This window comes from Diadema antillarum, unplaced genomic scaffold (genome assembly GCF_040938485.1).
Source record: "Diadema antillarum isolate AM-2024a unplaced genomic scaffold, OU_Dant_1.0 seq00000536_RagTag, whole genome shotgun sequence".
NCBI lineage: Eukaryota > Metazoa > Echinodermata > Echinoidea > Diadematoida > Diadematidae > Diadema > Diadema antillarum.
The window spans coordinates 521,812-540,485 of record NW_027271485.1 but is presented as its reverse complement, the minus strand read 5'-3'; the positions used below and the strand labels follow the sequence as shown (position 1 = coordinate 540,485).

Here is an 18,674-nt window from a genome sequence, read left to right as displayed (position 1 = left end):
TTTCTCCCCTTTAAGGGGAAATCCAGTCCAAATATAAGTTATTCTGATAAAAAAAGAGTAAAATCTTGTGAGTTCAATGGTAAAAATTTGACTGAAATTGGATGAAAAATAAGGAACTTGTGACATTTTGAAGTTTTGCTAATATCTGCAAAACAGTTCTTGTACAGTCGATATGAATATGCAAATGAGTGAGCTAACCATGTCATAACCTCACAATTTTCCATTGATCCTGTACAAAAAAAAAAATGATGAAAATTCAATGTTTCCATCATTGAAGTTTGAGACATGATGTTATTCCTGATTGAATAACTTCAGAAAAGTGATCAGTTGGACATATCAGGATTTGAGCCTCAGGCGTGAATGCCTTTAAATGAAAAACTGGAAATTTCAGAAATTTACGTACAAACTATATGGCAAGTTGTGAGGGTATGACATGCTCACTTTGCCATTCGCATATTCATATTGACCGTCCAAAAACTATTTCCTGAAAAATTAGCAAATATTCAAAATGTCATAACTTCCTTATTTTTCAACCGATTTTGATCACAATTTTACCATTGAACTCGTAATATTTTACTCTTTCTTATCAGACTAACCTACATTTGGACTGGATTTCCCCTTTAAAGAGGCATTTCTTCTCTCATCTACATCAGGAATAAACTACACAGGCACTCATTTACTTTTCTTCATTTTTTTTCCATTTATTTTGTTTTAATCCCTATAATTTCAGCTCATCCATGTTTCCAGAATTCACAAACGAATGCCAATACTGTTCCTTGCACTCACACTGTACAGTCACTCCATACTCAATACAGTCAAATCAAAGCATAGTAACAATCATATTGCAAATTGTGACACAAAAATATTAATCTTACATAACAAAGAAAAAAAAAAGTAGTTGCGAGGGAACATTTTGTTGCATGATATGCAACAAAATAACAACCATTTGGTAGCCTTGCTTCAAGGCTATGAGATGCTGTTCATCCTTTGTATAATTTCCAACTTGCACAAATGCAAGTCTTGAGTTGAGACTAGTTCCCCTCAGTACTTTCATGTCATCTATACAATAGATGCCTGTTACGAGGAGTTAAAAATCTACTGATGGCTGGCCTGCTCCAAAGAAGGGTAGCTTACTTTGTATCACTTTTACCATCAATTGTAATTCTTTGTGCTACAGAGCCTACATTTCTTGAAGGATGCAAAGCCTTTCATATTGTACATTGTACTTAGTGACAAAGTTTGCTTTTATTGGTGACGTCAACTGCTGAAGCTGTATCCCCACTAGCTTCCAAGGGATCAGTTGAGCCATGCTGAAGGTTTTCACTGGCTTTTTGAGAAAGTGGGCTACTCTCCAATCAGTACTTCAGGATGATCCTATCATTACAAAGTTGGTTGGTTAGCATCGCATCATGGCATAGATAGTACAGGGCAAAGAGAAACCAGTCAAAAGGGGTTATAGTCTACCCTACACAGATTAATCTTTCATTCCCAATGATGATATGTGTACATGCAAAACAATATTAATGGTACTTTGATGAAGTGGATTCGAGGGGGTTAAAGCAGTCAGCGCACATAAGGAGTTCTTGGACTTGTGATTGGAAAAAAAAAATAGAAAGAGAAGATCCTTCATGCCCCACATCAAGTAGAAGAATTGTACATGATGAAGACAAGACCTTACACCATCTGAAATTGGGCTGATTATCAGGGGCGGATCCAGGAATTCCGTAAAAAGAGGGCGCGTTTACAAAATTAAAGGGGGGCGCACGCACCCCTCCCCCATTTTTTTCTTTGATTTCTTTTGTTTCAACAAAAAATAAAAGGGGGGCGTGCGCCGGTTGCGGTCCTCCCTGGATCCGCCACTGGATTATGCAAAAAAACAAAATCACCTTAAAAAACTTTGAAACCTTGAAATGATAAGTTCCTTTCTGCAGCTCCTCGAACGTATCCCTTAATGATGACAGCAGAAGTGCAGCATACATTATTGCTCTAGTCTGACCAGCCTCTCTCAATACCTCAAATCGTATCAAAATACTTCCTACACAAGCTGCGCTATTCCACACTAAGTTGCTGCAATCTTATCCGAGGACCAGAGGGAGTCAGAATATTTCACGCCATAATGTCACTTGTCACAGTTCTAGAAACTCTGCTGTCCTTTGCATTCTTTGACGTAAAAAAAAAAAGAATAAACAAATACACACACAAAATTGTCATCATTTGCCTAACGATTCTGATCAGTTAAATGCCCTGTGATACAGCAGCCATGTACAATATTTCACAAGTTTGATGAAATTGCATCAACTATTTCATACATAAACCAAGACATTTCAGAAAATATCCTTGACATTTGAAATCTGACCTCTGCTCCCTAACCAGATCTATTTCACAATCGTTATGAGAAGCATCTTGCTGCCTTTCATAACTTAACTGGCTGAGGTAAGGTTTGTTGAGTACATCTTGAATGATAGTGTAAGGTGCAAAGCACTCCAACCTTGACCTTTGACCTTTGACAGATCTACTGATTCCCGGCTAAGTGAGAAACTGTTCTTTGTTGGATTTCACCCGAGTGCTAATGAAATATCACATTAGAATATACATGTACAAGGTAAAGCTCTGATCAAGCCCATATGACCTTTGACACTACATAAGTCAACATCCGACAAGCCAATCTTTGTGCGGTCACGCATGCTTTCATCCTCACTTAAAATATACGAGCAAACATTATCTGCAATAATCATCAGGACTGAAGGAGGCAGATTACATGTATAAACTTCAACAAATAGGAACAAATGGGAGTAATAAATTTTCAAAATGAGAAATCTTTACCAATCTCCTGTACGCCAATATGGATGAATGCTTATAGAAATTGGAACGCAAGGTCTAACTGTAAGACAGCTATAACGGGTGGGCGAAGCGAGCTCAGTCAAACGCGACAGCGCGAGGGCCTTTTGAGATCTGCTTTACACATTCCCTACCGAAATAACGGGTTCCGGTCGACCAATGGAATGGCGCGCTCCCCACATCCTCCGTCTTGGCATTGTCGGGCCTGTTCGCATGCTTCACTAACCATTCGTAGAGGTCCATGGCGTGCATTCGCCGCATGCAAACGGGGCTCGGGCAGACAGACACGCAGATTGGTCGAATTTTGCTTCTGATATTGGGGAGCAAAAGTTGGTAATTCAAAGGGCTAAGAAAAGGATGCGAAGCAGATCTCAAAAGGCCCTCATGCAACCCCACTCAGCTGGGCTCTCTTCACCGTACAGCGAGAGGGCCTTGACATAAGGCTAGGTCTAACAGGGCTTGCCACTCAAGAATTGCCGTCAACCCACTACCTACAGGAACATGGTCAGTTCTGTAGTCTAACGTCTGCAGGACTTTCAGACCTTCCTAGAGGAAAGGATAAAACGGGAATAGCTGGCAGGACCTCTCAAGAACATGATAACAGTATCTAGCTCTTGATTTCAAAATGTAACAGAGAAAATCTGATGGCATTCCATTCATACATGTAGGAACAGCATTGTGACTATGTAAGGTATTCTTTGGCCGCCTGTAAAGAGGATTGACATTCGACAAAAGTAAAATGAAAGATGAAGAGACATTCTAGTGTGGGGGTCATCCCACGAGACCGACAACTACGAGTCCTACAGCCCATGAGTTCGACAATGAAAACAGGTCCATGAGTCATACAGCCCATGAGTTTGACACTAGGCAAATAAAGCCCACGAATTCGACAGATACAACACAGGGCTTAATGTGTCGGTCTCGAGGGCCTTGTTTGCTTAGTGTCGAAATCACTGGCTGTATGACTTGTAAGCTGTATGACTCATGGGCTGTATGACTCATGGGCTGTATGACTCGTGGGCGTCGGTCTCGTCGGTCTCGTGACGTGCATCCCTAGTGTGCTACATGTACAGTCCACTAGCATCCTGATCTAAAATGATATTCTTGTGTACAACAGCACCAAAGCCCACCTTCTACACACTGATACTGTATACGCCAAATATTTCGCGAGGTTTTTTTTTTCGCGAATTTCGTGAGTCAGGTGCTATTCGCGAAATTAAAGACAGGCGAAAATATTGACTCTGATCCCGATGTGAATGTGACGTATGCGTGTACACTTCTCTGTTTAGTACAGGACTCCACAATCGCGAATTTAACCACTCGCGAAATCGTTGGGAAGTCCAGATTCGCGAAAATTTAGACTCGCGAAATATATGGCGTATGCAGTATCTGTCAGGATGTGACCGCTCTGGCTTGCTTGCAAAATAATAAGGCTGCAAAACTAATACTTCATTCATTGCAAACTATGCTCCTCGTGAGACAGAGACTACAGCACATCGTGCATGACTTGGTATTCAAAGCAATATTCAAATGTTACCAGTTCTGATTTGATGTAGCCATTAAATATAAAATATTGCCTTGCTCTAGCAGAACATTCTGTTGAACGAATTAATGTTGTACATGTATTAACTTTTTCAGAAGTTTTCTGTGGTTAATTGGATCTGTCACTCCATATTCCAGGTTACTACAGATCTTCTCCCCTAACCTCCCCCCCCCCCCCCTTTTCAAACAGTACAAAAATATATTCATATTGCACCGCCAAAGTTCATTGAGTGCAGAAGTTTCTGACATTGACAGTTTGTCAAAAGGATGCTACTACGCAAAACTAGGATAGCAACTGATGGTACTCGCCAGTGATAACACCAGATATCGGTCCTGCAAAAGCAGGTTGGACATTGCCACCACATTTCTTATCCTTTGGGATCAACGCTTTCCGCGAGCAGCACGCTAACCCCCAGGAGACGGGTTGATCTCACTAAGGTCATGGTTTACATATATTCTGACATCTGCCACAACTCGCTATGTTTGTTTGGCAAGGCTATATAATGCTATGGTCAGAGACTACGATGCTTCTGCTCTGAGGCTATTTTCCAAGCAACCCATATTATTTTGTTTCTGCTACATCAACTTTGGAACTTGCTTTCAGCAATTTGTCCAAGAAGCTAATACAGACTTCAGTTCTGACTAAAAATTGGAGGGGTCTGGCAACAAGTGCTCAGTTAGTTTTCTAATAATGAATTACAAAATCAACTATCACTGATTTCTTTTTTTGTTCAACATCTACCTGCTTGAAACTCTGATCAGCACCAAAGTTGCTCAAGGTGAATCAAACCACAATCTAAGATGAGGTCACCAGAATCAAAATGTAGAGACCAATATGTATTTGAGCCTATTCGTCATCAATTCACCATTATCAAAGCTCAGAATTCCTAGTAGGCCTGCTAGAAATTTTCGGAATAAAAACTATTTATAGAACGTGAGTATAACTGCAAAACAATATTTTCAGAGTTTGAAGATGTATATAAAAATAATAATTTGAGCCAACTATACACCAGGAGAAAAAAAAACTTCATTCAGAAATAAAGAGAGTCTAACCAAAACTTCACTGGATCACTGTGGACTTGACATCTTTTCTGACTGGTCTTGTTGGACATTTGAAGTGCGAGTGACAGTATTGTGATGACATCCAACAACTCATCAACATCTTAACTTCATTTCTCTACCGAGTCATTCTACCCGCCTGAACGGAAAGCTGACTGCCTAACACAGAAGTAACCACGACTTCCCTATCTCACTACGCTAACATTCAACACAAAATCGGCTGCCCTCTCCTCTCTGTATAGGCGCACACACAAAAATAATTATATCGTTGCCGACAAGCGCTCATACTTCTTTTCCCTCACACAAACTTTAACAATTCTCTCTCTCACACACACACCCTCTCGATATATTCATAATGTATATAGATATATAAAACTTGGCCTCAAACAGGAATTCCTAGTAAGAGGCATAAAAATGACATCATTTCATCCATTTGAAAATAATAGCCAAAGACTTAGTAGTGGCACCCTACCGAAAATGATAGGTAAGTCTGACCGCAACTTATCTTATCACAGAGAACTACAGAAAGGACAGCCCTTCTACAGACATTGTTTCTCGGTTAAGATGATAAATATTACCCTCTTCCCCATATCGTACACTGGAAAAAGGGTTGCCTTATTCTCTCCTTGCTTTTGTTGAGAAATGGTCGGATTTGGTTAAAAACATTTAGCGCAAGAAGGTCACCAAGAATATTTTCGACATTACATGCATGGTAATAGAAATAACACAAACTAAAAAGGGGAAAAAATGTGTAAAACATTTAACTACTGCATGAAGTTACAAAGAACAGTAGCCTGTTTGGGAGAAAGAAGGAAAACAAAAATCTATATTGCAACATACTCCTAAAAATAATTCTTAAGAAAACAAGAGAAAAAGACAAGGATTCCTTACCTTTCCATGGCTCTGACCATATTGAACGTTGCTTTAAACAAATTACTTGTGACTCACTAACTAAGAAAGCCTGGTAAAATAGTTCAATGTCCTCTTGTTTTGTTTTGTCAATCTTCATATTCTCAGAAAATGAAATTTTTGAATATACACACATACTTCTGTTTGTTGAACAAACAAAAGCAATTTCCTATCTTTCAGCCAAATCATTATAATTTGTAGTTTGTGCTTCTTATATTGTTTGAAATTACCTGATACATAAATCTTATGCGATGATGGGGCACATCTTACAACTTTCAGTTATACAGGTATGGATGTCTCCTTTTAAATCCTTCCTTAAATCCTGTCACCACCTCCCCCCATGGAAGACACCCCCCCCCCCCCCCCCCCCCCCCCCCCACTCCCTACCGGAAGTTATTTGCTTCTACTCTGTGGTTCTCTTATAAACATCCAATGTATATTTACTCCTATTCATTTGGACACAGTCCTTGCAGTCACAAGAGGTTGTCAGTACGATGAGAGGAAGTCTTCACAGAACCAACCTAGGGCTCCGTTTTGAAAGTCACTATAAGCAGCAACTCTTGCTGCACTGCCACGGCAAGAGTGCAATGACAAGAATCCCATGAACTGATAGGCTGTTGCTACAAGAAGTTGTTATTCTCGTAAGAATTGCTCAATTATTTCTTTTATTTTTCTGAACGAAATGAGACTCTGGGTTTCCCTATAGCTCCAAAGGACAGGTCAGTGCTGAACACGATACAGTTTACAGGTCAGGGTCACAATAGAGACAGTGACAGACTGACAGAATAAAGTGGAGTTTTTAGTTTCTGGGCCCATGGAAGACACCTGGGGAATTGTGAGAATTTTCAAGATACTGTAAAATGAGGAATGTTCATGTGCATTTTAATTTTGCGAATTTTGCGAGCGCCAAGATTCGCGAAAGCAAAATGCATGCGAAAGTTCTTGTCTACACTATATGCATTGAATGCCATTGGCAGTTCACAAAAATTTAATGCCACAAAAAAGGCAGTCAGCTCCAATTCGCAAAACTCTCATGCCACGAATATATCATGTTTTACAGTATCCAATAAATTTGCTGCCCTATTATGATGACAGATTTGAACTGAAAGTCTGAGTTTGCTCATTGTGACAACAGAGGTCTTCTTAAAGATAAATCCCAGAGGCTGTGTGGAGTTTGCAAATATGATAATTGGGATGATGGTGTTAATCTTTGCCCCTCTTTGGTGTGCTTGAGGTTGCCTCAGGGGTTGGGGAGATATTTCAGTCCATGAGAATCATCGCTTCAAACTCCATAATAACAGGATTCATCAAAGCACATCCCACATCAATTGCAGCTAAAGGCAATCTCGACAGCATCATCAATCTTTCTATTTCACAGGTAAAGATGACTTGACTGTAAAACCTGAAATGTTTGTGTGCACCATTATTTCGCAAATTTTGCCAAAGCCAAGATTCGTGAAATGAAAATGTAAGCGAAAGTTCTTGTCTACACTGTATGCATTGAATGCCAGTGGCAATTCGCAAAAAAAAAAAAAAAAAAAAAAAAAAAAATCATGCCGCGAAAAAGGCCAGCAGCTCCTATTTAAGAATATTTCTTGCCGCAAATATTTCCAGTTTTACAGTAGGTGGCTGACTGCAAAAAAATAGTTACCTATGATCACCATCCTGGGTCCCCCTGCCTACCCTGTCCTTTTTCTCATTTCAAAAAGTAAAAAATAAAATAATCATAATCATAATAATCATGAAGTGAAGAACAGACTGTATGCCCTCAGAGCCAAAAACCATTCTTACATGTATCATTATTTATTTATCTCTTTATGCACGGAAAACACCATTTTAAAAAGTCCTCATACAAACCCCAGCAGCTTCAATGCATTACCCTTCCCTTAATTGCCCCTATGTATAAAAATATATTCTTCTATATTTTAGGTTTTGTGCCATAAAGCCCATCTACAGGTAGTCTATCACAGAAAAATGTTTCTCAATTGTATTATTCAAAAGACAACCTGAGAAAATATTTTTTTTTCCAATCCTTTTTTTATTTTCACTTTCCCTCCCTTGTTTTCCAGCCCATCTTTTGTTCTTGTTTTTCACTGTGGTTACATTTTCCTCAATCTGCTGATGTTTTCAACATGTTTATGTGTTGACTGAAACTCACTAACTTTTGCCTACTAAGTATACTCATAACCATACCCACCATAAAGAGACTTCAACCCATGGTGACAAATGATTTAAAACAGCCTGTCTGCTACTCAAAGGCTCTGAATTGCAAAGTTAATGAAAGAAATAAAGATAATGACTTGTTGGCAAACAAATCGTTCGTTAGATGGTTGAGTACAGCAACAGGAAAACTTTGATATTTTTAAAAATAGCGAGTGGTCATCCCCAACGCCACTGACCCTGGACAATGACAATCTCTGCCCATTCAAAACTTGCATTAATAATGATAATATATACGATAGAAGATAGACTAAAATTTGCCCTTCGGTATTTATAGAAGTTGGGGCCATTCATGAGTGTCACTGTAAACCACTATAGACTTTCTCTTGCAGTGGGGGTAATACGTCAAAGGACACAATAAAGTTGTTATTAAAAAAAAAAAGAGAGAGAGAAAAAAAATGTGATTTATGCTATAAGTCGTCGTCAGTCATTGTGTCTTCTTCCGTTGCGGCCCCAGGCCGGAGATTATGAAAGCTGTACTCTGATTGGCCGATGGCGGGACTGGCAACCTGCAGCGTGGAGAAGGAAGCGGTCGATTGGCTGGTGGGGAAGGCGGACTGGTGGTCGTCGAGGCATGGCTGCTGGGGGTGGGGCCTGGCGGGGGTAAGCTGGTAGTCGTGAAACACAGGCGGCAGACCAGGGTTGGACTCGTTGTGCGACGGACTGGGTGAGTTATGTACTTGAGTAGCGTGCTGCACGGAAGATAATGGGAACAAAGATGTACAGAGATACAGAGGTAGAGACAGGAATATCTAAAGTGTATCTGTACTCTAAATTCAAATTTGAGAGGTGTTAGAACACGTCCTCAGTACCCTACCGAAAGTTGTTGCTCATCACGTAAAGCTCCCGTAACTGAGAAATATTCACTTTTTGTATCTGTGCACACCCACATGCTGTATTTGTAGTCAGTTCGCAAAATAGTAGCCGTGCGTAGGCAGCCCTTTGGTGTTCGCTGCCTCTGTGTGAAAACGTTCATAATTGAATACTTTCTATTCTATACTATTGTTGTCGCCCCGCTTCATGATACCCCTACACGTATGTTTGTATTACGTGAGCCTTTGTGATGCCTGGATGCAACAGTAGTCGTATCCTTTTGTGTCTACAGTACATGTTTAGTGTGGTACACATTACACAATACATGTAAAGCAAGCATGGTGAAGCTTTTAAGCACTACTCATTGGACACATCCACATCTTCTGTGAAGTTTTGACTGAAAACTTACCGACATAAAGATGCCTACCAGGTATTGCACCGTTCTGTTGCAATTCAACCTGTGAATTTTTGACATTCCTGCTTCCTGACAATAAAAGTCTCAGAATTACACGAAGAATGGATTTGAAAACTTTCAACGGCATTCCATTCTGCACTGCCAGTTTGACAGTTACAATGTACACTTGTACTAGCAAAGAGTACCGGTATAGAACCTCATGCAGTCAGTTCTATGGTTACAAGTATGTGGGCGGGATCAGCTCACGAACCCAACTGCATGAAGCAAAAAGTGACAGGACTAGGAGCAAAACTTCTTTAATTTCACCAAAGCAAAACAGACTAATCATCGATATAAAGACACACACAACAACGTCAAAGAACTACTTTACTTTGAATTGTAAAGGGAAAGGATAGAGTGGCATTAAAAGCAAGAGATTGTACATGAAGAGGTATGAGAAATGACTATTTAAAAGTGAAGCGAAAAGTAAACAAAGTTTGCTCCACCCAGCAGTGCCGCGACTTGCAATTTTGAGGGTGGCAAAATCAGGCTAGTACGGCCGTACGGGAATCTGATTGCATGGATACCCAGCCGCGCCCGGCCCATCGGCTCCCTTGAGTCGCTGCTGCGTCTGCATTGCAATGCATGCTGCCACGCTGCTGATTGGACTGTGCCACTGCCCGTCAGCACCCAGCTGAATACGTACACATACATGCGTCTGCGAGTTGGAAAAGCGATACCGAACATCAAAGTTTGTACAGAAAGTTATCAAACTATGTTACTGAGTACAAACGATAACGCTAGACAACTAGTCTTAGATCAAGGCACCAATGATTTTAGGCGATTGGGGACCGATTTTGTAATTACACGAGCAACCTCATATTTTCAAATTTATCTGACAGATGTAATCAATACAATAAACTACAATATCAGTTTTTTTTTTTTTTTTTTGAGTACAGATACACTTTAACACGGTTAGAATAATAGTGCAAAACCACAAACATTCACGAACTGGAGCCGATGACCTCTCTCGCGACCTCTCTCTTTGTATCATGACACAGTGTTTTATGCGCACCCTTCTCATGTCAACACCTTTTGGCATGGTATGCTTTTGGACCAGTTTGTGTTCGATTGCTCTCTAGCATGGTGTGATACCATACACTTTTTGAGCACATTGAGAAATGGACCACTTCTGGCACGGTAAGATTACATGTGTGCTTTAGAAGAGCACTTGAACATACCTTATGAGAGCTATTCTTTTAACTACTCTGTACATGCAATCGAGCATTCCTACTTTCTCACATTATATAATGCACAGCCTTCCATGTTTGACCTATGACCCATCTCCATCCATGCCTCTTTGGGTGACACTCACCTGAAACAATGGGGGTCTGACTGGTGATGATAGATGAGAGTTGTGTTCCGGGTTCCCCTGTGACTGAGTAGGGGTACCAAATGATAGCCGGTGTTCTGGACTCCCCTCCCTTAGAGTGGTATCTGCCGACAGAAGTACACACCTCAGTATTAAAGCCAGCTCATACAGTGTAGCTCCACTTTGCACACCAGCAGTAAAAAGGGTTTCTATCTTGCTAAGAGCGAAATACACTGAAGTGACATTATAAATGTGCTGCTTCATCTCAACACAAAATAAGGAAAGGGACTAATCAAGCTGTCAAAGACTCCAACCCCAAGCACCTTCTGATCTGGAGATTCTCCCGCCTGAAACCCCTAGCAAATGGGAGACTCCTACCTGATGTGCGCGAAGCATGAAGTTCCTTGCGGCCAGGGTCCAGCTCTAGGGTTCTAGATGTTATCTCGTGCTATCTAAGGCTTGTATTTCAACATACAAAGACACTAAGTAAGAAATCATTTCAAGTGGGAGAAATCAAATCTCAAGCGGGAGAACAGGAAATTTGGCAAAAATGGGCTTTCGGCGGGAGATCTCCCATCGCAAGCGGGAGAGTTGGAGTCTCTGAGCTGTTTGGAGAACAACACAGGCATAGCTAAAAGGGAAGTGCATTTATATCCCTGTGTATCAGGAAACCCCATTGGTGACAAGTGACAATCTGCTGAGCTACAACTTCTGTTAAAATTGGCCTTGATAGAATGGCAAATGCTTCACTTCTGAGGTTGGTTTGTCTGGACATAAGAAAGGCACAATTTCATTTTAGATTCCATCTGATCAACTGATGGAGAACAAAAATGGCTGTGATCTGAGATATATGCTTGAGTTGGTGTCATAGCAAAATAGATGGCTATATGCCATTCCTCTACACTTTCAAGGTGATGTCGCCATTAGACCATGTCTTTTTAGGTGTGATTTTAAAAACAGTTCTGTACGTGTCCCCCTACCTTCAATTTTTGACGGTGAGCCAAACGGATTGGGCAGCATTCTATCTGTAGAGGGCGCACTCTCTGTTTCCATTTCGCCCGTGCCCATTTGTGAAAGCTGTTGTGTGAGTCCTAACATGCCACCTTCTTTCACCTCTACGATGACCCATATTGTTTCTGCACGTGGGGAGAAAAATTATGTGAGAAGAGAAGGCAATTCAAATGACATGCTTTATCATCATTTCAGGTACAGCGTACAATGTAGTAACACTTGCACTGCCTACACATCAATTTAACAATTTATAGAACAGGTCGAGGAAATTTTGCGGTCTCATTGGTCGAGAGCCATGCATCAGTTTTTACTGCCTGCATGTTCTATGATCACTGTGATCACTGGCAATAGACACTGTAAACATGTTAACACGTGCACATTAGTAGCAATGGGTTTCCACACTTAGCGAGTGTTTGTGCACCTAGCAAGAGGTGGTTAGCTCTGCATCCAGTAATAACAAGTAGCAAGATTTTGTGCTCTTTGAATAGCAAGAGATGGCAAGCCATGCAGCTAGCAAATTTTTCATCTATCTATAAATCACTGATCATGTATGATTTGCATCTGTGGCAAGCCAAAACGAAATGCATCCGGTAAATTTGCCAAGCGTTGGTAATTGTCGGAAATACTATTAAAACAATGGATTTCTAGCACAAAAAAAATTGTCCACTGTTCTATAAAACAGATGATGCACTGGTCTTTCTGTACGCCAAGGTATCTGCGTCTTAACCCTTTTTGAGCCATGGGCTTTAGATAGTGCATACAAAGCTACATGGGGTTTTCTGAGGCCAACTGGCACTCATAACACACAAAGAGTTAAATGCCCCTTCTCACCTCCAAAGAAGGTCCCGTTCTGTGTACACATCCGCCACTGACCCTGGTAGAGGCCGCAGTGGGAGGGGCTCTGCATCCGGACGCTGATGTCCATCTCGGAGTGACCCTCCAGCTGCTCCGTGGTCACCCGATCCAGCGGGCCCAGCTGGTGACCCTGGATGAACCGTAAGCAGGATCCCATGGGCCACTGATCTGAACCTAGCGATTGGCAGAGGAAGATAAGGATAAGGCTAGACTACATTTATGTACAAGTATGGACATTAAACACCTGAACAAACAAGCTGCAGCCCCTCGTCACTGAAAGCATAGTTTGTGACCTTGAATAAACCCCACAGGCCACTGATCCAAACCAGAAGATGGCTAAAAGGAGACATGAAGATAAGGCTAAACTCTGAATGCTATAAAAACATCTGAAACTACAAACTGTAGCCTCAGGAAGCTGCCTGAAACTTGAAAAACTCCTTTCACGCAAAGATGATGGGGAAAAAGAAGAAGAAAAGGCCAACAAAGTGCTTATAAAACATGCTAAAAATAGGGTGCGTTTAATAACTCTTTTTCTCCGCAGAAACAGGTTTTCCAAACGGCTTTCAGGAAATTTTCACGAGATGATAAATGCACAGCTGTTTTGATCAAGGGGTTTGGAAAGCCTTTTTGAAAACCACAAATTTGTGCTTTCAGAAACACGTTTCCAGAAACCTATTTCTAGAAGCCCTTTGAAGCGAGATAAACGCAATACTACAGTTACGAACCATGCGTTTCCGGTTTCTGAAAATGCGCAATGCAGCTGCGCAGAGACAAGGCCAGTTTTCGTGTTCATGATGAGTTGATAAACGCAACTATTTTGGAAGCCGTTGCTCAAGGGCTTTGGAAACGGCTTTTGAAAGCCGTTTCAAACAGGGGAAAGATGATAAATGCAGCCTTAGACAGAAGACATCCCTGTACAAGTTTTTCTGCACAAAATTTTAAGATTAATAGCAAATGCTTTGTATCAAATTTGAGGGTTTTAATATGCAGCACTTGAGAAGCTGTGAACCTTACTTGGATTTCTGACTCTCCAGGTCTTGGTGAACTCTGTACAGGGTGGTACTGACTCTCCTTCGCCTATGGTGACATCCTGCACAAAGGTCATGGAGGGCAGTTTCTGGATCGGCATGTTAGCCTCGATGTCATAGTACGATCCTATGGCAGCTTGTAGATTCCTGTAGGTGTAAAAGTGAAGGAGAAAACCCCTAAGACATTACACATGACCAGGTTTGATACTGAGCAAAACACACACAATACTGGTGCATCCCGAGGAGTTGAAACTTTTGCATGATTAATTTTCACGCTAGGTCAATTCTAATGAAATTCACTTTTCTTTATAATTGGAGGATGATATTATTGTACTTTTTCTATCAACAACAGAACTCTTTTTTTTCTGTTATTGGTCTCATGAGTGCAAAACTTGCAAAAATTTCCACACTGTGAATATTTCATGTTTACATTGTACATTATATCATTATGCAATATTATTTTCACTATCATAATCACATTCACCACCATCATCTACATACCTGTTATTACCACAGTACTGGTACTATTGTATTACATGTTGTGAAACAATACTTTAGCTAGAGTTTTAATTCAATCATTTGGTACCACATGCACCTTTACCATCACCAGCATCAACCTTTCCCTGTTTTTGCCTTTAACGCATGGGGTCTATGCTACATTTCTATGCTGCTCTATGTCATGTGCATTTCTTGTTCTCTCTCTCTCTGTCTGTCTGTCTGTCTCTCTCTCTCTCTCTCTCTCTCTCTCCCATCAGAAGGCAAAAATCAGTACAGAGTTACCCTGGAATATACACCTGTATGTGGATTTGGTATTTACAGTTTTGTGCAAAAACTATGGTAGAATAATCAGCGACATCTGTCCAAATTATATATAAATATACAACTATGTCCAACAGGTCATTACTTTTGAAGTTTTGGAGAAATACATACGTACAGTACGTACGATCTGCTACAAATACACTTGTACATGCTATCATTGCTGAAAAATACAACCAATGATGTCAAAATACATGTACATGTATAGGACAACAATACTCGTACATGGAAGAAGTACTTGAGGACTTATTTAATTTTTCTTGCAAAGGGTACTTGACTTACATGTACAACACTACAGCTTTAAGAGGTAAAGGAGTAATGTTAACCTTTTTGCGCCAGTAACAAGTCAAATGAATGGGTACAGCTGTACTTTTCATCACACACATACACACACACACAAATACATTTTTTTTGGAATTCTCTGGTATATTTTCAATATTATTCTATATAAAGAAAAAGTATCCCCTTTCTTTATAATATTTATTTACATCATGTCCTACTGTAACATCACAAATTGTTGTGCCACAGTCTTCCTTTCCAGCGATAACGGCACAAAGATTTAACCAAAACGTTTAACAATTCATACCGTAACTTTTGAAGGGATTGTCCCAGTTTAATAGGTTTTATACAAATATTTCTGCATAGTGCATTCACTTTCAGGTTGTAATCCACATAGTGTATTTGAGGCAAATTCCCCTTCCAAGGCAGAAGGAACCTTGCATTAGAAAGCCCCCATACCCACCTATCACAGTTTTGTATTTCATCTTTTTGGAATACAAATGGAGCACTTGTAAGTACTTGTATAGTACTTGGAATACTGCAAAACCAGAAACATTGATGAACTGGAGCTGACAACCTCTCTCACGGCCTCTCTCTTTGTATTATGACGTAGTGTCTTAGACCCCGTTTACAGTGCAGGGCCGGGCCGAGCCGCGGCCGAGCCCCGCCTCGATTGCGGGGCCGAGCCCCGCAATTCTGTCCGTTTACAGTGCCGGGCTCAGCCCGGGCTTTTAATTCAAACCTTGCAATAGTTTGTTGTAGTGGCGCTCTGCTTGTAAACAAACACTATTATTGGGAGGGTGCCGGTCGCAATGTGGTATAGTCTGGTTTCCAGACCCTTTGCCAAAGGCCTCTGCAGGACAAAACGACCTCAAACTATACTCTTTAGTACTAGTTTTTGACGTTGAGGGCATTAATATCCTGAATAGCGAAATAGTACGGGCAGAGGGTCTGGAAGCCAGACTAAATTTGGTACCGCAATTGGCCCAGTTTGCGTGTAAAGTGCATCTGTAATGAAAATGACGCAGTGAAAGTCTCACAAGGTATTACCATTTATTTATACGTGCACGTCATTAACTGGCCGTTCGATCGAATGTTCGATAGCGTCGATCGTACCGCGAGAATGTAAACACCGTGCACGCTCGCTCCCCATATATTTCCCGTACAAAATCAACGCGTACCATCATGGCTTGTGCCCTGAACACCGCGCATGCGCAATTCACTTCTGCCCTTGCACGCATCACAATGACGTCATTTTTCATTCATGAATCGGGAGCTACAGCGAAGCTGCATCATCATTGGCTCTTCACTCTCGTCATTTACATATTTTCCCAAAACATTATAACATATGTGTGCGACGATTTCCAGCGCGATCGGCCGTACAGTTTGATACCAAACTCGGCATATTTACATCAAATTTTCGATTTTTGGCAAAATATTTTCCTCCTTCGGTGTAGACATGTATTTAGTGAAGCTATCGTTATGTTTGAGATTCGATAAGTCATATTTTTACATGATTTTAAGGTGTGAATTTGTGAAGTTGTTCGATGTGTTCGTTGGTGTGTGTGTATCAATACATGCAATACGTATGGTAGCCACATGTACGGATGTGGAGCGACACACGTAAGCAGCTCAACACCACAATGCAAATTGGTCACCATATTGTATGGCTTGTGTAGTGTTGTGTACTGACGGGAGCTCTTCAGCGAGGTCACCGCCATAAGTGATGCGACGTGATGCGACGTACGTCACGTCGCGGGATGATTCCAGAGAAAGCGCCCAAACGGTTAGCGGGCGGCGGAATCGTGGGCGGAATTGACGAAGAAAGTGAACTCGTCATACCTACAAAGTGATTATTTTGCTAACAAACTGGAGTATGTCATCTACCCACCTACTCTATTAGTGTGGAATAGTAATTTGGAATATATGGACAAGATCAGGTTAGTACTGATTTAATTTTTCTCGTTACGAATTTGTGTCAAAAGATGTCCGACTTTAGCTTCACGAGGCTGATTTGTGCGCGGAGAGGTGAGAGCCGCAGAAAAAAGCATCGAAAATATTTAGTCGGATCAGGCCGCTAGGTGCGGCAGTCTTGCATTGTGCGAACGCGCTGGCGCCTGTGTTTTGATGGGCGCTCTGCATCAGTTGATTAAAACTCGATTTTTGAAAAAAAAAAAAACAGACAGGATTTTTTCTTCTTTTCATCATGGATAGTGGACATGTGTGTGTAACAAAAAATCACAGTGCAAAGTTGCGACAATTTATACGTCAGATGTGAGATGAATAAGAAGTGAATGGGGGGCCTCATGAGGCGTTCCCCGGGGGGCCTCATGAGGCGGGGGGAGGTCCTCATGAGGAGGGACAGTCCTCGTACGCGGGGGCGGTCCTCATGAGCGGGTTTCCCGGACTGAGATTGCGGGGATTCCTTATATTTTAGTTTTCCATGATTAATAAAGATATTCATGAAGACGAGGAAACGCACACCCACCGCTGAAAAATAACAACGTCTGCGAAGGAATAGACGTGCAGCAGCTGTCGCCTCACGACAGCGGCTGCGTGTAGTCAGTAAAATAGGTAGACCTAAGTTTTCACGCGCGAACTTAAGTGTCCGGAAACCCAACCCCCCATCATCATACAGTACAGTAGTACACTTTAGTCTGTAGTTATGCCTTATTTTATGGATGGCAAGGTACTTGTAACAATGTAAGTTGTTGTAGTAACCCCGGGGCGCTCCTTGTACACAGTTAATCCCTGTGGAAGCTTTGCGTTGGGATGGGGCTGGTCGCAGTTAGGGTTGTACTTTTCACACAATCGCACTCGATTCCTGTGCGGTACGTCCGTGCGGGCGGGCGCAAGGCCACAGGGTCGGGCATTTAAATCGCTCGCATATCTACTACAAACTTTCGAACATTGCAGTTGATGTTTACACCCAGAATGTACGACCAACACCTCAAAGGTCTATCATTCCTTCGTTTTGTTACATATAGATTCATACTCACCAATTATTCATGTCTAGAAAGAATGCACATGTTGCCGGATTGATGTTATTTCCGGACAGTTTTTGAAATTCGTTGATCAAAACATCACGATCCGTCGTCCCCATACTGCTGAATTTAGACATCAAATCTTGATCTAAGTCCACGTCCATCATGGTAGCTTTTATTCTGGGTAATCTAGCATATGAAGAAAATATCAATTCTCTGAAACGCAAAATGATGCCTCAATCGATAGATTAGCCTTCCATTCTCTCCCAAACCATGACTTCTGAAAAACAAAATGTCAATCGCAGGTCTCGAAACTTTCATACACCATTGATGTTGTGCTGCGAGTTTTTCGTTCTTGTGTGTGTAATCATCATACGCGTAGCAGTGCTAGCAGCAGCGCAGCGGTTGAAGAGCGCTTCACACCAACGCCAAAGTTGGACGTGTATTCGCGAGCACTCGCTTGCTGTGGCACACTCCCACTTTGACCTCATGACGTCACGAAGAAACCTTCCCATCATGCACTTGGCTCTGCATACGTGCACGTGCAAATAATA

The 18,674-nt window shown here is 41.3% G+C and overlaps 1 protein-coding gene across 1 annotated transcript; it reads right to left on the bottom strand.

The window, feature by feature from the left end:
* Positions 1 to 7,889: 7,889 nt before the first annotated feature.
* On the bottom strand, positions 7,890 to 18,450 carry LOC139734627 (protein ILRUN-like). Its single transcript, XM_071645411.1, has 6 exons — positions 18,136 to 18,450; positions 14,028 to 14,188; positions 12,990 to 13,187; positions 12,128 to 12,283; positions 11,151 to 11,272; positions 7,890 to 9,260 (listed from the first exon to the last, which is right to left on the bottom strand). The coding sequence occupies exons 1-6, from the start codon at positions 18,285 to 18,287 to the stop codon at positions 8,979 to 8,981; spliced, it is 1,071 nt and encodes a 356-aa protein (XP_071501512.1). The 5' UTR covers positions 18,288 to 18,450; the 3' UTR covers positions 7,890 to 8,978.
* Positions 18,451 to 18,674: the final 224 nt, after the last annotated feature.

Bases quoted from the DNA above. Each gene is read 5' to 3' on its own strand.
- LOC139734627 (XM_071645411.1), bottom strand. From the start codon at position 18,287: ATGATGGACGTGGACTTAGATCAAGATTTGATGTCTAAATTCAGCAGT. The intron at 13,188-14,027 runs GTAAGGTTCACA...GCCAATCGCTAG, and splicing joins CTGGAGAGTCAGAAATCCAA to GTTCAGATCAGTGGCCCATG. The intron at 12,284-12,989 runs GTGAGAAGGGGC...CCCCACGTGCAG, and splicing joins GAACGGGACCTTCTTTGGAG to AAACAATATGGGTCATCGTA.